Here is a 21,668-nt window from a genome sequence, read left to right as displayed (position 1 = left end):
CTCATACCTTTTTGGAACTGGTTTGTCTTCTACCACGTTTGCTTTGGCAGACAGAGTTTTGGCCTTTGCAGCAGCGCACTCCTTCCTGTTTATGTCTTCGATGATGATGTGGGTGATCAGGTCTGATAGTGACATCTGTTTGTGTTTGTGCTTCAATTGTTGTTTGTAATCCGTCCAAGATTGCGGAAGATTTTCGATCAAGAGTTCGGACATGAATTCATCCGGCAAGGTTATGCTTTCAGTTTTGATATCTTCAATCAGCTTGTGATATTCATTTATCTGGATTGTGATGTTTTTGCCTTCGATCATCTCCCAACGGTAGTAGTTTGCATTTACGACCCTTTGTCTGACGATGTCTTCAGCAGTATATTTGAGGATAAGAGAATCTCAAATATCTTTTGCATTCTTATAAGAAGCATAAACATCGAACAAATCATTAGATAACACACTGAGTAAAGTGTCACGACATACCTTATTTGCATGGATCCAATCGTCAACTTGTTTCGCAGTTGTGGTTGAGTCGGGTTTGGAAGTTGTAAGTGCAAGAGCAACTTCGTACATGTCCAATAGGGTGGACATGCGTTCTTCCCAACATCGACAATTCTGACTGGTGAAGACTTCAATTTTTGAGAAATCTGGAAATGGTTTTGTAAAAATGGTTTGCGTTGCGGAAACAACATTTGATGTTCTCTGAGCAACGTTGTTGTTGTCGTTCGTATTTTCAGCCATAAGTCCTTACAATTGTAGTAAACTAGGCTTTAAAATGATCAAAAATAATGGTTTCCTGAGGCGTGAGTAATCACTGTCCGTAAGGACTTATCCGCGGTATATTGCGCAAGTCCCCCAGGATACAACAGGAACTTCCCGGTAATTTCCGAGGATCAGAACTAGCAAGTTACTCTTAAAAGAGTAATACCCAATGGAATCCAGAAATATAATAATAATTAAAATAAAGAAAGTGAGGAGAGAGAAAGTGAAAAAGTGAAAGAAGGTGGGAGGAAGAAGAAGGCACGGTGGTGAATGCTATGAGGAAGAAGAAGAGGAGAAGGATGTGCAGTAAGCCAGTGTGTTTGAGCATTCTCGTGCCTCTTATTTATAGGCAAGGAGAGAAGCTCAAAACCCACGAAAAAGGGGATATGGTGAAAGCTGTTCTGGCGGTTCGGAGGTGACGTCGGAGACGTGCCGGAAATGGTGGAAGACCACCAAAATAGAAGGAAGACCGTGGAACAGGTCTTGCAACGTTCCAAAAACCCTTTCAAACTCAAAGGCACGAACTTCAAACAGAAAGCGAGTGGAGAAACGGATCGCCGGAAAAAATGGAGGAGATCTCGCGTTGTTCGTCGATCTGCAACGACCCTGCGGAATGTGAACTGCAACGGTTCACTTTCTTCTTCAATATATAGTGTACCGACCCGTCCTCAGGCGTTGACCGAAGTCAAACGTACGTTGGGACCCACCAAGGGGATCCAAGGAGGAAAGTTAGTGTTGACCGCCTTGGGCGTCGCCAGGCATGGCCGACGCCAGGTGTGGGCGTCGGCAGGTTTAGGCGTCTCCCACCTTTCAAGGAGTGATCTGTTGTCCTGAAAGCGTGTGTTGGTCCAGATGGTGCCACCCCCCGATACCCACAGGTAGGGAAGACTGTGGAGGGAGTGACACAGTAAGAGGCCACAGTACGGGCGTGGAGGCCTCAGGCCTCGGTACCTCAGAATAGTAATAAAGAGAAAAGAAAGGTGGCTTCAAGGCCATATTTCCAGTACCAGCAGGGAGCGACCTGACTCATGAAGTACCCACGCCACCTTTGGAGAACCGCTGGGACAGACACGATCCGGGAGAGGGCCACGTCCCAGAGATGATCTACGTGCATGGTGCGAGAGGAAGGCTGAGATACTCCCAGGGTGAATGACTAGAGGTTGAGGCACATGACTTGGCACCCAGGTAGTCACCCCCTACGCCGGATGCACTTCGAGAAGGGAAGACTTACGCGTTGGGATTTCACTAAGTTGGGTTACAACGTCGTAAGGCCTTCAGCGTGGAGTTGCGCTTAAGTCATAAGTGACACGTGGCAGTAGCACTGAAACCCAAGGTATATAAGCTTTCCTGAAAACTTAGAGAGGTACGTTCTAACACTTTTTCACACGCTCGAATCATTCGCTAGCTTACACACTGTACACACGAGTGACTTGAGCACGAGAGAGAAGTTCGTTAGAATACAGTTACGCGCCTCCAGAACATTGGAGTTATGGTGTTCCGATATGGAGGTGCATAGTGTTTTCTGCCTACTCACTTAAGCGTCGGAGTGGAAACGGCCACGAGGGCGCCCTTTGTTCTCTCTATTTCAGGTACTCACGGCAGTGTAGGGTGAAGATCTGGAATCAAGAACGAGGGAGTCTTTGATACGCGAGTCGCAGCTACGCACTAACCACAATCTGGTCAACCGACAGGAACATTTGGCGCCCACCGTGGGGCCCGATCTAAAACATCAGTCCCACCGCAAGTTGTTGAATGTTCAGAAGTAGATTTTGTGAAGGTTTTCCAAGAATCTTGCAAGATTCACCGTTCATCTTGAAGTTTCGCTCAGTTTCACCGTTTGTTCGTGGTTTTGCTCAGTTTCACCGATCGTTTTCCAGTTTGGCTCAGTTTTTACCGATTCTCTTCGGTCTTGCTTAGTTTTAACCGTTCGTTTCCTAGTTTTCCTAAGTTTCTACCGTTCGTTGTGTTTTCGCTCGGTTTTCACCAAAGGATATTTCAAGAATCACAGTTGCAGTTCGAAGTTCTCCAAGAAACTGCAAAGAATGAGGACAACAAGGCAGAGTTCGACGCGCGCTGAGAGCGATGACATGACCATGTAACAGGTCATGGAAATGATGCAAGGCCTTCAGGAGGCCATGGCAGCATCAAAGGCAGAGGAGGAGCGCATACAGGTGGACCTCGCGGCGTCGCAAGCGAGGAACGAAGAGTTATGTCACGCGAACGAGGAGTTGCGCCGCGGGTTGCGCAATCACCCAAGGAGTCGTGAAGCAGAAGACCGCGAGTATTACACACCACCTAGGGAGTTTCCCATGCCGTTCTCGCAGTCGATCATGGAGGCGGTAATTCCTCCCACGTTCGTAGGTCCGACGGTGACGTTCACGGGGATGGAAGACCCTGAGGCCCACCTCACTGCGTTCCACACGCAGATGATGTTAGTTGGCGGCTCTGACGCCGTGAGATGCAAGCTCTTTATGAGCACGTTAACAGGAATGGCCATGGATTGGTTTATCAGCCTTCCAGATGGCCACGTAACCTCCTTCTCACAGCTCTCACAGCTGTTCCGGGAGCAGTACATTGCAAACCGGGCCCCTCCACCGGTGTCGTATGATCTTTTTGATGTGAAGCAGTATCAAGGTGAGACCTTGAAAGAGTATATCAATCGCTTTAGGGCGCAGGTGGTGAAGGTTGGCACCACAGAGGAACCGATGATTGTCTATGCATTCAGGAAGGGGATGTGCCTTGGACCATTCTGCGAATCAATCATCCGAAGTCGCCCCCAAACCTTTGCAGAAATCAGGCGTCGCGCGGTGGAGCACATCGCAACAGAGGGCGAGGTGGGTGAGAAGTGCACAGCCCGTCAGGGTGAACAAGGCCGCGACTGGAAGGAAAGGACAGGAGAGGAAGCACCCATATGAGGCGATGAGGCCCCAGGTAAGGGGGCAATCGGAGGGGAATAGGTCGGTGAGGGAGGGGAATAGGCCGTTCAGGCATAATTTTGTGGTGGAGTTGAAAGAGCTAATCATCGTGCCTAATACAGCATATAGGCTAAGGGCCCCAGCGAAGACTGACAAAGTGTTGGGACCTCACAAGGACGCATGGTGCGAGTTCCATCAAGCATTTCAGCATCACATCAACAACTGTTTGGCGCTGGGTCATCAGTTGGACGAGTTAGTAAAGAATGGGTTCCTGAAGGACTATCTGGCCGGGTCTTCTACGGCCGCGGCCCTGGCAGTACCAGAAGAGGATCAAACACACGAGATGCCGATCCATGGGGAAGTGCACACCATTTCTGGTGGCTTCTCAGGAGAAGGATGCACTGCCTCTCAGCGCAAGAGGTATGTGCGCTCAGTGAACTCAGTAGCCTGTGGAGAACGTGGTTGAGAGGCAAATTGGGGGTAAGATCTTCAAGTTGGGGCGACTGTTGAGCCAAGAGGAGCAGGATGAGGTGGCAGCGGTAATCTCGCATCACCTGGACGCATTCGCATGGTCCGCCTCGGACATGCCAGGCATCGACCCCGACTTTCTGTGGCACCATCTCACCATGGACCCCAAGGTCCGCCCTGTGCAACAGAGGAGGAGGAAGTTCAATGAGGAGAGGCGCCTTGTCGTACAGGAAGAGACCAAGAAGCTGTTGATTGCGGGACACATCAGGGAGATTCAGCACCCTGAGTGGTTGGCCAATGTGGTCTTGGTGAAGAAGGCGAATGGGAAGTGGAGGATGTGCGTAGACTTCACAGACCTGAACAAGGCATGCCCCAAGGATTCGTATCCTTTTCCCAGCATCGACGCGTTAGTGGACAGCGCCTCGAGCTACAAAATGCTAAGCTTCTTGGATGCATTCTCGGGGTACAATTAGATCAAGATGCATCCACGTGATGAAAGCAAAACGGCGTTTATGACCAAGACGTGTAGTTACTGCTACAAGGTCATGTCGTTCGGGTTGAAGAATGCAGGCGCCACCTACCAGAGATTGATGGATAGAATCCTTGCACCTATGCTGGGTAGAAACGTGCAGACCTACGTCGACGACATGGTGGTGACCTCTCAGGAGAGGGGGCGACACACAGCTGACTTGGAAGAGTTGTTCGCCACGATAGCTAAGTACCGCCTCAAGCTGAATCCGGAGAAGTGCATTTCTGGGGTCGAGGCAGGAAAGTTCTTAGGATTCATGCTCACCGAGCGGGGTATAGAGGCGAACCCTGACAAGTGTGCGGCGATCCTAGCCATGAGGAATCCCGCCTCGGTGAAAGAGGTACAGCAGCTGACAGGGCGGATGGCCGCACTGTCCAGATTTGTCTCAGCTGGAGGAGACAAGGGGCATCCTTACTTCCAATGCCTCAAGCGAAATAGTAGGTTCGTATAGACCGAGGAGTGCGAGGCGGCATTCCTCAAGCTCAAAGAATATCTGGCGGCTCCTCCTGTGCTCTGCAAGCCACGGGAGGGGGTGCCCTTGAGGTTGTATTTCGCAGTGACTGAGTGGGCGATTAGTGCAGTGCTGGTTCAAGAGCAGGACCAGACTCAGAAGCCCATATACTTCGTCAGTAAGGTCTTGCAGGGGCCGGAGACGAGGTATCAATCATTGGAGAAGGCGGTTCTGGCAGTGGTGTTCTCGGTTAGGAGGCTCCGCCATTATTTCCCAAGCTTTACGGTAGTTGTGATGACGGACCTCCCTATCCAGAAGGTGTTGCAGAAGCCAGACGTCGCAGGAAGGATGGTTCGTTGGGCGATAGAGCTGTCTGAGTTTGACGTTCAGTACGAGCCTAGGGGGTCCATCAAGGGGCAAGTATACGCTGACTTCTTAGCAGAACTCTCGCCAGGAAGCACACAACAAGAGGAGGAGGTAGGCTCACAGTGGATGCTTTCGGTGGATGGGTCCTCCAATCAGCAAGGAAGTGGAGCCGGCGTGGTCCTGGAGGGGCCAAAGGGTTTGCTGATTGAGTAGGCCCTGAGGTTTGCATTCAAAGCCAACAACAACCAAGCAGAGTACGAAGCTCTCATAGCTGGGATGCTCCTAGCTAAGGATATGGGCGTGCGGAGTCTGCTGGCGAAGAGCGACTCAGAGTTGGTCACAGGGCAGGTAACTGGGGGGTACCAAGCTAAGGACCCGCAGATGGCGGCATATTTGAAGTACGTCCAGGTCCTGAAGGGAGCGTTTGTGGCATTCGAGTTGGTCCACGTCCCAATGAAGCAGAATGCCAGAGCTGACCTGCTCGCCAAGTTGGCCAGCTCAGACAAGGGGGGAAGGCAGAGGACGGTCATCCAGGAGACCCTCAAGGCGCCACGAACGTTTGTGGCAGATAATAGGGTGGATGTCCTCCATGTCAGCACGACCAAGGGAAAGCCGAAGAGCCATCAGTCTTTGATTCAGGACACGACGAGGGTCCCCAGCATCAGCGTTTATCTGGCCTCGCCTAAAGAAGAGGATCGTATGCAGGTGTGCGTCTTAGAGGAGAGGGGGACGCATGGATGATGTCCTATAGGCGCTACCTCGCAGACGGGATCCTCCCAGTAGAGCCCGGAGATGGCAAGAAGATAAGAAAAACTCTGCGAGGTACACTCTCGTGGATGGAGCACTATTCAGGCACGAGTTCACGCACCCGATTCTAACATGTGTGAGCGGAGGCGAGTGCACAAGGATAATGTCTGAGCTCCTTGAAGGGATCTGTGGAAGCCATGTAGGGGGGAGGTCTTTGGCGTCCAAGATGATCTGTGCGGGGTTCTACTGACCGACAGTAAGGGAGGATTGTGTGAGGTATGCCCAGCGATGCAAGCAGTGCCAAATGCACGCTGACTGGCACAAGGCGCATCTAGAAGAGCTGAGGTCAATTTATAGCCCGTGGCCTTTCCACACATGGGGAATTGACATTCTGGGGCCCTTCCCCTTGGCCATAAGACAAATGAAGTACTTGATAGTTGCTATCGAGTACTTCACGAAATGGATAGAAGCAGAGTCGGTGGCATAGATCAACACACACAAGGTACAACACTTCGTTTGGAAAAACATTGTGTGTCGTTTCGGTGTACCGAGGCGCCTCGTCTCAAATAACGGTACCCAGTTTGCCAGTCTGCAAATGGGTAAGTTGTGCTCAGAAGTAGGCATCAAGCAGGTGTTCACATCTGTCGAACACCCCCAAACGAACGGACAGGTGGAGTCTTTAAACATAATTTTATTGAGGGGTTTGAAGAGGAGGGTTGAGAAAGCCAAAGGAGCGTGGGCGGAAGAGGTACCGAGGGTTGTGTGGGCTTACCACACCACGCCCCAGTCTTCCACCATGGAGACGTCATTCAGCCTAGTGTATGGGTCGGATGTCATGATCTCGGTGGAAATCCATGAGAGCTCACCGCGCTTTCAGAGCTTTGTGGCTGAGGAGTCCAACGAGGAGAGGAGGGTGAATCTAGACCTATTGGACGAGGCCAGGGAAGAGGCGAGAATAAAGGCTGAGGCAGTGAAGAGAAGGGTGGAGCACCAGTACAGCTCCAAGGTGAGGCCTCGTCAGTTCCAGGTAGCGGACCTCGTCATGCGCAAGGCTCACCCGTACAAGTTAGAGAACAAACTATCTCCCAAGTGGACCGGGCCCTTTAGAGTAACCGAGGCCAAGGGGAACGGATCGTACAGGCTTGAAACTCTGGAGGCAGGCCCCATTCCACGCACCTGGAACGCAGCTTATTTGAAGTTTTACTTTAGTTAAAAACTTTATGTAGAACACAGTTTAAAGGGGACACTCTTTTTCCCTCACGGGGTTTTTTAATGAGGTCACCCGAGTAAAAAGTAGTTTAAGCATACATTGTCTCGAATTTCCCTTTCTCACAATGTAAAGAAACGTTAAAAGGAAAGGGCGCGGTTCATTAAGAACGAGCCCACCACCATGGTGTGTAGACACCTCAGCAGGAGGGACGCGGATATCTCCTCTGGGCGTGAACACCAAGCGCGCGAACCAACTTGGACGTGAAGACACCCCCAAAGGGAGTGCCGGGAGCGCACTCTTCGGGCGAGGGCGTCAGGTTTGAAAGGTACGCATAGTATAGTTAAATCCGGGCGTCTAGCCCCTAGGCAGGGGTTAAAGGATTCCTTCGGGACGTCCCCTCCCCAGGTAAGAACGGCTAGCCCCTGTGTCTGATGTTTAGACACCTCGCAAGGAAGTGGCGGGGGGCGCGTCCTTCGAGTGTGGGCATCGGGCAGTGAGGAAGTTCGGAGCAATGGAGAGCCAGGCGACTTGGTGCAGATACACGCCTTGTAGGAGAAGCGCCATCCTTCGGGAAACCTTCTCCTTAGGCGTAATCACCAAGTCCCTGGTCATCTTGGTGTTTAGACACACCGGGGACGATACGGCACTGCTTTCAGGATGCCTCTCCTCGGGCGTGGGCATCAAGTACACTAATCGCCTCGATGTTTTTAGACACACCGAGGACGAGACGGTGCTGCCTCCAGGTAGGCCTCTCCTCGAGTGTGGGCACCAAGTGCGCAGAGATAAGGACCAATTGCCTTGGTGTTTAGACACCCCGTGGACGATACGGCGCTGCTTCCAGCAGGCCTCTCCTCATGCGTGGGCACCAAAGCGCAACTTTGTCCCAAGTGTCTAGGCACGCTGAGGACGATACGACCTTACGTTCAGCAGGTCTCTCCTTGAGTGTGGGCACCCAGTACGAGCAGGTAGGCTTCGGCCAAGATAAGTCCTCCTTCGCCTCTAAGCAATGTCGAGGCCAGAAGAGTTAAGTATAGATCGAAGGTAGGCGTCACAGTGCCACGAAGAAGGGCACGTGCTGCCTATAGTTCGCAAAGTAAGTAAGCAAGTCGAAGTAAGTCCAAGATAAAGTAACAGATACACCTTTGAAAACAGCAAGGAGAGTCAATGGTCGACACGAAGATAAAGTAAAAACACGTTGACCAAGTAGTAAAGGAAAAGAAGAGTATACCAGAATATGAAGACAAAATAACTAATTATATTCAAGCATAGCAGTACAAAGAAATGGGCGTCCCTGAGGTTACAAAATTAAAAAGGAGGCTAATCCTCAGGGATATCTAAGGGTACAACTTTGCCTTCAACGATGTGGTTGAGAGGGCCGCAGCTAGAGGTGTCGATCCCTGGGTTTGCGCAGGCCGCTTGAGCTAGGCCCTCTGCGAACCCATCAGCGAAGGCACCCGCGGCGTCATCGATCAGCTCTTTCTCCGCCTTTTCGAAGCGCTCGGCTTGGGAGGCCAGCTCTTTGTCTTTAGATGTTAAAGCTTCGTCCTTCTCTGCCCGCAGTTTTGCAAAATCAGCTTCCAGCAAGTCGAAGGCTTTGGTCTTGGCGTCGAGCGCCGCTTCAACCTCGCCCAGTTTTACCTCTCGATCAACACATTGGTCCTCGAGTTTCTTCGTTTTGATCTTGGAAGCTTCAACTGCATCCTTGAGCTCAGCAACCTCCGTGCGAAGAGGCACAACTTGCCCCCAGAAGTTCAGTGTAGCTCTGACCTGCTTCATAGAGTCTTTTGTTGGTGGCATCTTTCGCTTTTTGAGCTTCCTTCAAAGTCTCTTTGTAGGAAACCTCTTGATGGAACTAGTGACGCTCTTGGGCCTGAGTTTGCTCCTTCAGCGAGGTCAACTCCTCCTCGAGGGCAAGGCAGCGGTTGGCTTTTGCCTCAGCTTGTTCTCGCCAAGAGCGGGCGTTGGAAAGGTATTCCCCAACGCAGTAGGCGACACCCTCTTCTGTGGTCGTGTCAGTTTGGTGCATGAAGCCTTTTATGAAGCCTTGGAATGGTGGGGGAAGCTCCGAGGCCGGCGCAGGTGTAGGTGTGGGTGCGGACTCAACCCCACCCCCCAAAGCCAGTTGATGGGGCGATGATGTGGCACTTGGAGGGTGCTCCCTCAGGGATTCAACACCATGGTGGGAGGAAGAATGGGAGATGACGACCTTGTTGGTCCTCCTCCTCTTGAAGACTTGCCCATCCTCGGTGTCTTCATCATCCTCAGAGGGAATCATCACCACCCCTTTGCCTTTGTCTATGGGGCTGGTGCGGTTGCAGTCTCGACCATGGTGATGGGCACGGCCACGATGGGAGGTGGAGAGCTAGGGTTGGGAGTGGCATGAGGGGAAGGAAGGTCTTGGGCAGTTGTTGTTGTTGGGAGGTCTTGAGGGTGAGATGTTGGAGAAGTTGGAGGAGTAGACTCAGGGGCTGGTTGCGTGGAAGCATTAGCTCCTTTGGATGTGGCTTTGCCCCGGTTTGCCAAAGCTTTGGCAAGCCTCAACCTCTTGTTCATATCCATTTTTGAATATGTACCAAGAAAGCAAACAAAGCAGAGGTTAGATGCAAACTAAGTCAAAGCATGAAGCATAATCATATACTCTATGGAGACCTAAGGCAAACAAGCAGTTCACACACGAACAAGAGTAAACGTTGGCAGAAGCAGAAATCAGAGAAAATAAGTGGGGAGTAGTTCCCATACTAAGGTATTGGGTGAGGGCTTCAGAGTTATATTCACGCGCTATCAGCTCAGCACTGTCCAAGACCCCCACGTTGGCCAAAATCAGGCAAACCTCTCGATCTGTTGAGGGTAGTTCGTCTAAGGTTTTGGGTTTGATCAGCTTCAGTTTTTGTACCCAGTACAAGGGGAAGCCATCCAGCGCTGTGCGGTCATGATCAGTGCAGCACACCCTGAAGAACTTGCCCCTCCATCCCTTGTAGGATTGTTGGAACAAAGATAGAAGGATCCTCCCGGCGATGCCGCTGAAGCTGACCCAGAGGCTTTTTCCTTATTTCTTGACCTCGAAGAAGTGAAGGAATATGTCCACGGAGGGGGGTTCGCCAAAGTACCCACAAAGAATTCCAAACGCCTTGACAAAGGCCCAGCTATTGGGGTGTAGCTGGGCAGGGGCGACGTTGATTTCGGTTAAGAGTTCTCTCTCGAACCCAGAGAAGGGCAAACGCAGGCCTATGCGCTTGAACACGGTCTGATAGAAGAAGAAGAAGGCCTCCCCGTTGTTCGACCGGTCGTCCACACAAACGGGCTCCCCGGGTGTGCAAGGGAGCACAAAGATGTAGGCATCATGCCTTTGCGTCGTGTTTGTAAACACCTGGTTCGCCTACATGGGCCCTCCAATCAGCTATGGTAGTTAAGGTTGAAGTCTCAGCCAGCAACTCATCAGAAGCCCAAGGGTACTGAGACTTGTAGTTGACGCTGGGGGTGGAGGGTTGGCGGTGGTTTTGGTACGCGCCATTGCACAGCAAAGAAAGCTGAGAAGAAGAAATAGCAAAGGTTTAGCAAACAAGGGTTATGGCGCAAAAGGGGAAGAAACCCCAGAAAAACCCTACCCACGCGAGAAGCTCAGAAACAGGGGAACGAAGAAGCGAGGAGGAAGAACGCGAATGCGAGGAATATAAACAGACCCAGGCAGTTATATCAGTACATAAAGTTGAGAGAAAGAGCTATCGAAGAAGAAAAACCATACATTTAAATGATCGGAAGAAGGAAGATTTTGGGTGAGAGGAGAGAGTTCAGAGAAAGCTTCGAGAAGAAGATGAATAGTGAAGAAATGGGGGAATTGATGGAACAGTGCTCAAAGCGCGCGATTTTGAAAGGTATAACGTAAACCTTGAGAAGCGCTAGCGACGCTCAGCCTCAGTCGCAGGATTGGGCCATGTGTCGAGAGATTAATGCGCCACTTAAGTGTCACGTCACCAACACAGAGAGCGTCACGTCACTAGAATGCCACGTGGGACGGTAGGGCGAGGCCTTAGTCTTTTCGCTGAAAACAGTTATCAGCTCAAGAGTGGGGGGCTTGTGTACCGACCCGTCCTCGAGCGTTGACCAAAGTCAAACATACGATGGGACCCACCAAGGGGATCCAAGGAGGAAAGTTAGTGTTGACCGCCTTGGGTGTCGCCAAGCATGGGCGTCGCCAGGTGTGGGCGTCGCCAGCTTTGGGCATCGCCAGGTTTAGGCGTCGCCCACCTTTAAAGGCGTGACCCGTTGTACTGAGAGCGTGCGTTGGTCCAGATGGTGCCACCCCCCGATACCCACGGGTAGGGAAGACCGTGGAGGGGGCGGCACAGTAAGAGGCCACGGTATGGGCGTGGAGGCCTCAGGCCTCTGTACCTCAAAACAGTAATAAAGAGAAGAGAAAGGTGGCTTCAAGGCCATATTTCCAGTACCAGCAGGGAGCGACCTGACTCATGAAGTACCCACGCCACCTTTGGAGAACCGCTGGAACAGACACGATCCGGGAGAGGGCCACGTCCCACGAGTGATCTACGTGCATGGTGCGAGAGGAAGGCTGAGATACTCCCAGGGCGAATGACTAGAGGCTGGGACGCATGAGTTGGCATCTAGGTAGTCACCCCCTGCACCGGATGCACTTCGAGGAGGGAAGACTTACGCGTTGGGATTTCCCTAAGTTGGGTTACAGCGTCGTAAGGCCTTCAACGTGGAGTTGTGCTTAAGTCATAAGTGACACGTGGCAGTAGCACTGAAACCCAAGGTATATAAGCTTTCCTGAAAGCTTAGAGAGGTACGTTCTGACACTTTTACACACGCTCAAATCATTCGCTAGCTTACACACTGTACACACGAGTGACTTGAGCACGAGAGAGAAGTTCGTTAGAATACAGTTACGCGCCTCCAGAACATTGGAGTTACGGTGTTCCAATACGGAGGTGCATAGTGTTTTCTGCCTACTGACTTGAGCGTCGGAGTGCAAACGGCTGCGAGGGCGCCCTTTGTTCTCTCTGTTTCAGGTACTCACGGCGGTGTAGGGTGAAGATCTGGAATCAAGAATGCGGGAGTCTTTGATACGCGAGTCGCAGCTACGCACTAACAACAATCTGGTCAACCGGCAGGAACAATATATAACGCATATTTACAACAACATTTGCTTGAAATAGTTGGTGTGACACCCAGAGGATTGACTTTCACTACTACTTTTGCGTTGTGAGCAACAGAACGAGAAAATAACTTCATTTGGACCCTTTAAATATTTTGAGGGTTACATTATATATGTTTCCTCAAGCAATTGTCAATGATAGAGATCTTGTCTTGATAAATGCAATTAGCAATGTGTTTCCCAAAGCCACCAATCTTCTATGTCGATTCCACATTAATAAAAATGTTAAAGTAAAATGTAAAATTTTAGTCGACTTTGTGAAGGTTTTATCTAAAATTTATGCATATTTTTATTTTACTTATATACTTAATTATCTTTATTTTACTCATTTTGCTGAAAAAATCCAATTTAAAATGTGAAAGTATTAATTATGGTTTATTGATGATGACTTGACCAATATCAATTATACTTTTTGATGTCTAAAGTACATCCTAAAATATAAGGCATTATTGGTCACCATACGCGGAAGAGAGTGCTTGGATATGTTTATAACCACCCAATTTGAGCATTAGATGAGTTCACACACCAAGTTGCTGCTAGAGAGAGGTCTCAGCAGCCCAAAAAGCTTAATCATATATTTAAATGTGTTATTGCAACTTTGTGGTTAGTTTCATGGGATCTTAGGTTAATCAAAACTTTATGGGTAATATAGAATTTCAAGCAACCATAGAAATTTGTTCCATTCCCCACAGAAAGCCACTTTTTGGAGCGTTGGTGTTCCGCAGGCTGGTCCTGGAAATTAAAGTAATGGCATAGGAAGGTTTGAGATGGAAAAGACAGTCCCATGTATAATAGATGGCAGTGGAATTTCACATCACAGCTATGATGGGGTTTGTTTCATCACCCAATTCACAAATTCCTCAGTGCATACTCCACTCATCTTCTCATCCCCATCATGCCCCACGTTTCAGATTTCTAATTTGTTTTTTCCATTCTCCCTTAGCCCACTTACTCTTGTGACTCAAGATACTAGTGACTGTTTTCTTCCCATAAAAATACTGTTTGACTTTAAAATTGAGATTGGAACACAAGGTGCCATGCAAATATTATTTCCTGTATTGGATAGCTTTTGATTCCACTGAAAAGAACAAGGAAATCTCACTTCTATATCTACACTATTCTCACTCGCAAACTTTTGAAATACATGTAAAGAGTCAGATGATAAGTCTATTGATTTTTTTTTTAATTTGGATGTTGGCAGTAAAAACTTATAACATTTTGAAGAATGAAAAAGGTGTAAAAGACAAGACACTGATAATTTGCACAAACTTAAATATTTTACATTTTTTTGTCATGAAATTATGTATATTTTTTGTGAAAAATTATAATCTTTTTTCTTTTTGTATAAATATTTTAAACTCTTTTTTGCCCCTACTAGAGAAATTTCGGTAATTTATGTACAGGCCAGAGATTTATACTGCTACTGACAAATGACAGATGTTTATCTGCATATAGGTAAGGTTTTCATGCAGTTATTTCTCCCTGTTGAAATAAGGATAAAGGAATGAAGTGTGCAAACTAATTTTGCATTTTGTAAATAAATGGAATCAACTCTTGTTAAGAAAAAGAAATGGTGCATTCATGCCTTTTAGGTACAAGCATAAAACACAAGTATTAGCCACAGAAAGTGAATCTTATTAAGAATGAGGAATAGACAAAAAAAAAATCCAAAACTGAGTGATTTAGACCATGTAAAGAAGTCAGCCCAAAGAGAGAAGGAAGCTACATTTGGAAGTATTAGAAATCATTTTGTCCTAACTCACAAGCATCACATGCAGATGCATGGCATGGCACAGTTAACAAGTCCGACTAAGACATTACATTAAAATCACTAACATTTGTCGACAAACTATCAACGGAAAAAGAAAAGCATAAATACTCACACTGTTTATTGCAAGACCATCTCATTGCTAAAATTATCATTTATACATATTACACCTATCAGTTTTAATGAACTAAAGGACTAAAAAACGAAATAAGGCAGTAACTATATCAATAACATTCCACCTTCATACAACAAACTTGCTTTACAACTGTGTAGTCAATGATACACCGACCAAAACCCAAGGAAACGAATGCAACTAAGATCACTGTTGAGAACCATCAAATCTTACACAATCAAGCCATGAAACAACTACTTCAATAGCGGGTCTCTGCCTAGGATCTTGGTCTAGACATTTACAAGCAATGGCAAGCATCTCTAGTAGCTGTTTCTCACGATCCTTATGCCAAATTGCTGGATCAAAAATATCCTGCTCCTTATTCTCAGATTTCATCTGAAACACCCAAAAAACCAGATTTCTGCAATTTTTCCCCTTGATGACTTCCACAGGTCTTCTACCAGTAAGAAGCTCAAGAAGAACAACACCAAAACTATAAACATCACCCCTAAAGGTTGCTGTCAGTGTCTGACTATATTCTGGAGGAATATATCCTAAAGTTCCTACCAAGTCAGTGGTGACATGAGTGTCATATGGTTGAAGTAGTCGTGAGAGACCAAAATCAGCCAAATGAGCTTCAAACTTGTCATCCAAAAGAATGTTGCTAGATTTAACGTCCCGATGCACTATGAATGGTTCACAACCCTTATGCAAGTAAGCTAATCCACGTGCAGCACCTTGTGCAATCTTGAGTCTTGCATCCCATTTTAGAGCTGCGCTTTCATCCACACACTCATGCAGCCAATAATCCAAGCTTCCATTCTCCAAGTACGAGTATATTAGCAATCTGTCATTGCCATGCCGACAATATCCTTTCAGAGAAACAAGGTTCTTGTGTTGAGCTCTTGAGAGGGCCTCTACTTCAGCTTGGAATTCACGTTCCATCTGACCACAGTCACCTGAAAGTCTCTTGATAGCTGCTTTCGTGCCATTTGGAAGATATGCCTTGTAGACAAGACCAAACCCACCACAACCAATAATATTTGCCTGGTTGAAATTGTTTGTGGATTTTAACAAATCTGCAACTGTAAGATCCTTGCAATCTGAATTCTGGAAAAGCACCAACTTTGAGGAAACAAGTGCCTCAGATAACCTGTGTGGCCTGCCATTGAGTTCCTCATCATAGTTATCGATGGGCTTATCGTCATCCCTCCTTGACGTTCTTAGCAGTATAATTGCAAGAAGAAGTGCAAGCCCTATCCCTATACTGATTGTTATGCCGAGGACATTGCTTCTACCAAGCTTTTTGGAAGAACCAGAAGAAATTATGGGCTTTGTATTGTTGACAATTTTGCAAGGAGAATCAATTTCCCTACAAAGCCCTTCGTTGCCCTCAAAGCTTGAACTTGGGAAGCTTAAAAATTGGCCCCCAGTTGGAATTGATCCCTCTAACCGATTATATGCCACACTGAACTTTGACAAGAAAGTGAGGTTGTTAAATGATGGAGGAATTTCTCCAGAAAGATCATTATAAGACAAATCTAAGGATTCCAAGTTCTCCATCTCTGAAATTGTGCTAGGAATGGTACCAGTTATGTTGTTCCTGCTTAAGTCCAAGACATGAAGAGCTTTCAGTTGACCAATTTCGGGCCATATATTTCCACTCAATATGTTATTGCTCAGGTAAATTGAAGGAGGGAAACTTGAGGCCTGGTTATATTGCAGTCCACTTGCACTTGTGTTTCTCTTAACAAAGAGAGGAATGAATGCAAAAGCAGCAAGATTTGCTCTATTACAGTTTGCACACATGAGGCCCTTCAACTCTGTCAAACTTTTTGGTATTTCTCCTGTAAGAGAATTATTCGAGAAATCGATATAGAACAAACTGTCCATCTGACCAATCCAAGAAGGAACACTACCATTCAAATGGTTCCAAGACAAGTCAAGAACTGCCAACTTCCTGCAATTGGATAACCAAGACGGAATGTGACCTTTAAGACCACAATTTCCAAGTGCTAAAACCATAAGGCTCTCAAATCCCACCGTGGCACTTTTTGGAATTTCCTCACCATGGAAATTCTTGGTGAGGATAAGAGTGGTGAGATTTTTGCACTGCTGCATAACAGACACTGCCCGAGATAAGTTCTCAATGCTGTTGTTTGACAAGGATACAAACAAAAGTGAACTTAGGTTTGCATAGTTTTCGGGGATAGAGCCAGTTAAGCCATTCCTAGCAAGACTTAAAACCTTCAATTCACGACAATGGGACAGGGAAGTTGGAAGGTATCCAGTGAAATGATTAGTAGCAAGGTCGAGTGTTTGAAGATTAGACAAGCCAGTGAAATTAAGATTAATAGGCCCTGACAAGGAATTATTTCGAAGGTTAAGCACCCTAAGCTTAGAGCATAAAGCCAAGGTGGAGGGAAAGGGTCCAGAAAATGAATTGCCATGTGCTTCTAATTCTTCTAGCTGCAAAAGATTCCCAAATACATTTGGAAGTTCCCCAGTAAACCTGTTTCCACAAAGCACCAGAATTTTTAGGTTAGAGAGCTTACTTAGTTGCTTGCTTAACTGGCCAGAAAAATTGTTGGCAGAGACGGAGAGCTCCTTCAAGGCTGACATTGAATACAAGGAATCTGGAAGAGGGCCAGTAAATGAATTGGAATCCAAATGCAGCTGTTGTAGAGATGTGGTGCAGTTGTTCAAGCCTTCAAGACCACCAACAAAATTATTTGCTGACAAATCAAGGGTGCGAAGTTCCTTGGTAGCACTGCAAATTTGTGAACTGAATCCGCCAGTGAATGAATTGTTGCTCACGTTTAGAGCAATGAGATGAGGGAACTCCTCAAAAGGGAAAAGAACTCCAGAAAGTGAATTGCTAGAAATATTCAATACTTCAATGGATTGCAGACCAGAAAGGGCTCCAGCAACAGGTCCAGACAGCATATTATGGCTCACATCAAGGAACTTCAACAGCTTCAACTGGGAGAACTCCACAGGCAATTCACCTTTAAGGCGATTCAATGAAAGATTCAGCACACTGAGCTGATCTAGCTGTGCTAAAGAGGGTGAAATTGTGCCATTGAGACCCATTTCAGGCAGGATCAACTTGGTCACTCTACTAGTAACTGTTCCACCACCTCCAGTCACATTATCACAAACAACTCCACGCCAGTTGCAGCATACAGTGTCATTGGACCATGCTGTGAGGATAAAACCACTGGTAAGTTTTCCTGCAAACTTCTTCAGAGCTGATAGATCATGAGGGTCACAAGGGGCTTGATTATTATTAAGCCCTAGTGACAAGCAAACTAAGGAAGCCAAAAAACACCATTGCAAAAGTGTCATTGAGAAACATCTGAGCAGCACCATTGCTGAAACCAAACTGATATATACTCTGCTCAAAATCAGGACTAAGCTCCCATGAGCACAGCAGAAGCTAGTATCACTGAAAAGTGCAGCGTTGTGCTTGAGAAGAAGAACTACAATGAAGTATCTTTTAGTCACAGCTCCAAGACTTCCAACCCTCGAACTGCAACAAACAACTTGCAACTTGCAAAGGAAAGCCACAATTTGAAGGTAAAGTTTTGGATTACCAATCCCCACTCAAACCAAATCCCAAGAACAAGAGATCTAGACAGTGGGAGAACACCAACTCAAACTGAAAGCAGATTCAGAAACACCTCCCTCGAAGAAAGAGATAAGATGCCCAAATGAAGATACTTATATCCCATATCCCCAAACACCAAAGTAATTAGAACAGGGACCATATGGCAACAGCTTGCGGACGAAGCAACCAACAGTGGCCATTAAAAAAATGAAAGTGAGACAACAATCAACAACGCAAGTGGAGCGTGTGAGATCCCTCAATTCCAACCTGAAATGTGAGATCTTTGAGCTTAAAAACAAAAGGCCATAACCTCAAAACTCAACTCAACTCAACAGCTACCATTTAGTTACATGAAAAAAATCAACGGGATCTCTTGGGACTCAAAGCACACCCCAAAGACAACCCTTTCAAACAACAATGAAGTTTGTGTTTACTTGGTGCAGCAGAAACCAGAAAGGTTTGAAATTTAAGCACAAGGGTGAACTAAGCGAGCAGAGGAAAGAAAAGGGGAGCCAAGAACAGTGCCCTGAGAACCTACTCTCAACAAACTTTCATCAAAGGGTCCCCTTCAGCTTCCAAACCAAACCCTTTTTTTATTGTTTTCTCCCTCTTAAGATTTTGATTTTTTCTTTTCTTTTTCTTCCAAAGGGTAATAGCTGTCAGCTCTCTCTGATTTTCAAACCTAAACAGTGATCCATAGAATCTAGAGGAAGACAAGGATAGCAGAAATCTCAAATCAAAAAACCATGATGTAGGAGAGATGTAGGATGGTAAAAGACAGAAAAGGAAAGTTCTCTCTCTTTACTCAGAATCCCCTAAATATTTATTAGAAGAAATAAACTATTTCCTTTAACACACTTTTATTATTAAATCATTCCTAAACTTGTATATGAATTTATCAAATCATTTAAGTCTGTGTTACCATGATTTTTTTATCAAATGCATTCAAATCATTATAAAATATATTAATTATCTCAGGTAAGAATTTAATAGATGTATTATTTATATATAAAAATACATTATGCAGTTTTGACTAAGAAAAAAAACAGCTAAGAGATAATAAAACGATACTCCCATGTAACTTAATCTTTTTCTCTAAATACTGTTTATAAGGAAGTTTTTATATAATTAAATTGTTTTATTATCACATAATTTAAATACAATATACCATAAATAATATATTTAATTGTGTTTGAATAATCCATTTGGATACTTCTAAATTGTTATTAATGTAAATAAATATGTTAAACATACGTGATATTTATATGAAAAGAAAAAAAAGATTATTGATAAACTATTATAATATATCATGTAAAATTAATTATTATTCATATTACTATATGAAAGAAATATTTTTTATAATTGATTTTATTTTTATTTTTAATTAAATAATTTAATCTTTCATTAAATTAAAACAATTTAATTATTTAATAGAATAAACAATAGTACAATCACTTTAATCAAATTAATTACATAACCCCTTAACTAAAAAAAATATCACACAATTTTTATCCTTAAAAAAAATATTTTTTTTTATTTATATTTCTTTACCCATAGAAACGGGGATATGCATATGTTTTTGGCACACATGTAAGATATATTTGTTGGCATGAAATTTAAAATTAGAATTATCAAGTTTATTATATATGTTGTGGATTATTTATGTATAAAAAAAATATGCATTTAATGTTTTTATGTACAAAATTAGAATCTTTGTATAAGTATTATATTAGAGTATTATTTATATAAGTATTAGTTAGTAGATTTGAAAAGGGGTTAGTTAGATTTGATGAAAGTGGAGAAGAGAAGAAATGTTTGTGGGAAGAAAAAACAGAAAAAGGGTGGTGACTTAAGAACACATGCAGGCCCCATTTTTGTCTCTCATTGTCAATGCTGTCCACCTAATTTTGTCTCTTCCTTTCCACTGCTACTCCATGCCTGCTCCTGCTCCTGCTTCTGCAAAACCACCAAAACACAACAAACAATGCCTTTTCTTTTCACTCTTATCATCTATTTTTATCACATTCAAGTCAAAACCAGGGTAAAAACTAATTCTCAAAATTACTTTACTTTTTATTTTCAAAAACTTTTTTTTCTGTTTTTTCCTCAATCAAATCAATAACAAATTATTTTCTTCACTTTTTTCTCACATCCAGATTCAAATAGAGAGTTAAACTAGGTTATAAACTAGTCAAGAGATTTTTTTATCATGCATTGAATTAAAATAACAAAGATTGTGAAAGTGTGTGAACATTTTTCAATGGAGGAATTGTTAGTTCTCAGACCGTTGACAATTTATCTCACCAACTGTGTTTGACCTCTCCCTTTTAGTCAATATCCAATTTTCTTTGCTTTCGGTGGAACAAATCTATTGCTTCAATTTAGGATGTTCAAAAATGTGTCACATCTATGAAAGAAATAGTAATTTATTCATATATATTTTATCTCTAAATTATATCAATAAGTAAATTATTATTTACTTATAAATATAGATATATACGCATATTTGCATTATCCACATATTTATTAGTATGTTAAAAATAAACATAAATTAATTAAAAAACCATAAGTTAAAAATTTTACTCATAAAATGCATCATCTTTAAGTAAATTAAAATATCACATTACATATAAATCTTATTTACCATTTTTCAATAATAACTATATGTTAGATATAAAATAAATTGTGTTATTTATATAATTTTTGGATATTTATTTATTTATTATATAGTTGTATTTAAGAAAGCATTTACAATGTCTTTGGTTCTAGTGTTAGGTTGTTCATAAAGATGGAAAACTGGGATGTATATAGGTAAACCAAGTGATGTGAAGGAAAATGAGAGTGTGGATGGGTATTGTTGATTCTCACTCACATATGAAGAAAGGCAAAGAAAGTCACATGTGTGGAAAAATAGATTGAAGAAACTATGATTGAAGAAATTATTCACATAAGGACTCTCATAAATCAAAAGATAAGTATTTATCTCTATTATAGAATGTATGGTATGAGAGAATCATATATTTTAAGATCCTTATGGCGTTCATTATTGTACGCTTTGATTTTACATATGATATCATACCATGGTGGCTTAAATTTATGATTTTACATTAATCATATTTTCCCCAATTTTATGAACTTAATCTTAAAATTATGAATGATCTGAGCATAAATTTTAAAGTTTTAATTTATCCCTTTATTTTGTTGTGTTATGAATTTGATTTCAAATTAAAATCATGAAATCTGAAGTCTTTCGTTGCATTATAACTCATGAATTTTATTTGAATGAAAGAGGGAAAGATTACGATAAATAAAAGTAATTGCATAAATATATATATTTTTATATTTTGTTCATGAATGATATTATTTCTAGAATTAATTGTATGATAGATTTGTAATCACATAGTGATAAAATATTTATGTTTTATTTAGTTCCAAATTAGTGATTAATTTTATTTTAATTACCTATAGAATGGATGCTAAATTATTGGTTTATGAGTTAATTGAAATTCATTATTATAGGACATTTTTGGATCACCCAAAGGTTGATTATTTGTCCTTATAATAAATGA

The 21,668-nt window shown here is 44.1% G+C and overlaps 1 protein-coding gene across 1 annotated transcript; it reads right to left on the bottom strand.

The window, feature by feature from the left end:
• Window positions 1-14,496: 14,496 nt before the first annotated feature.
• Window positions 14,497-18,944, bottom strand: LOC137835184 (phytosulfokine receptor 2). The gene has a single exon (XM_068643559.2). The coding sequence runs from the start codon at window positions 17,859-17,861 to the stop codon at window positions 14,697-14,699; it is 3,165 nt and encodes a 1,054-aa protein (XP_068499660.1). The 5' UTR covers window positions 17,862-18,944; the 3' UTR covers window positions 14,497-14,696.
• Window positions 18,945-21,668: the final 2,724 nt, after the last annotated feature.

The sequence above is a fragment of the Phaseolus vulgaris genome, chromosome 5, assembly GCF_051622355.1.
Source record: "Phaseolus vulgaris cultivar YP4 chromosome 5, ASM5162235v1, whole genome shotgun sequence".
In the NCBI taxonomy this organism is placed as follows: domain Eukaryota; kingdom Viridiplantae; phylum Streptophyta; class Magnoliopsida; order Fabales; family Fabaceae; genus Phaseolus; species Phaseolus vulgaris.
The sequence above is the reverse complement of the archived record's forward strand: the minus strand, read 5'-3'. Positions and strand labels throughout refer to the sequence as shown.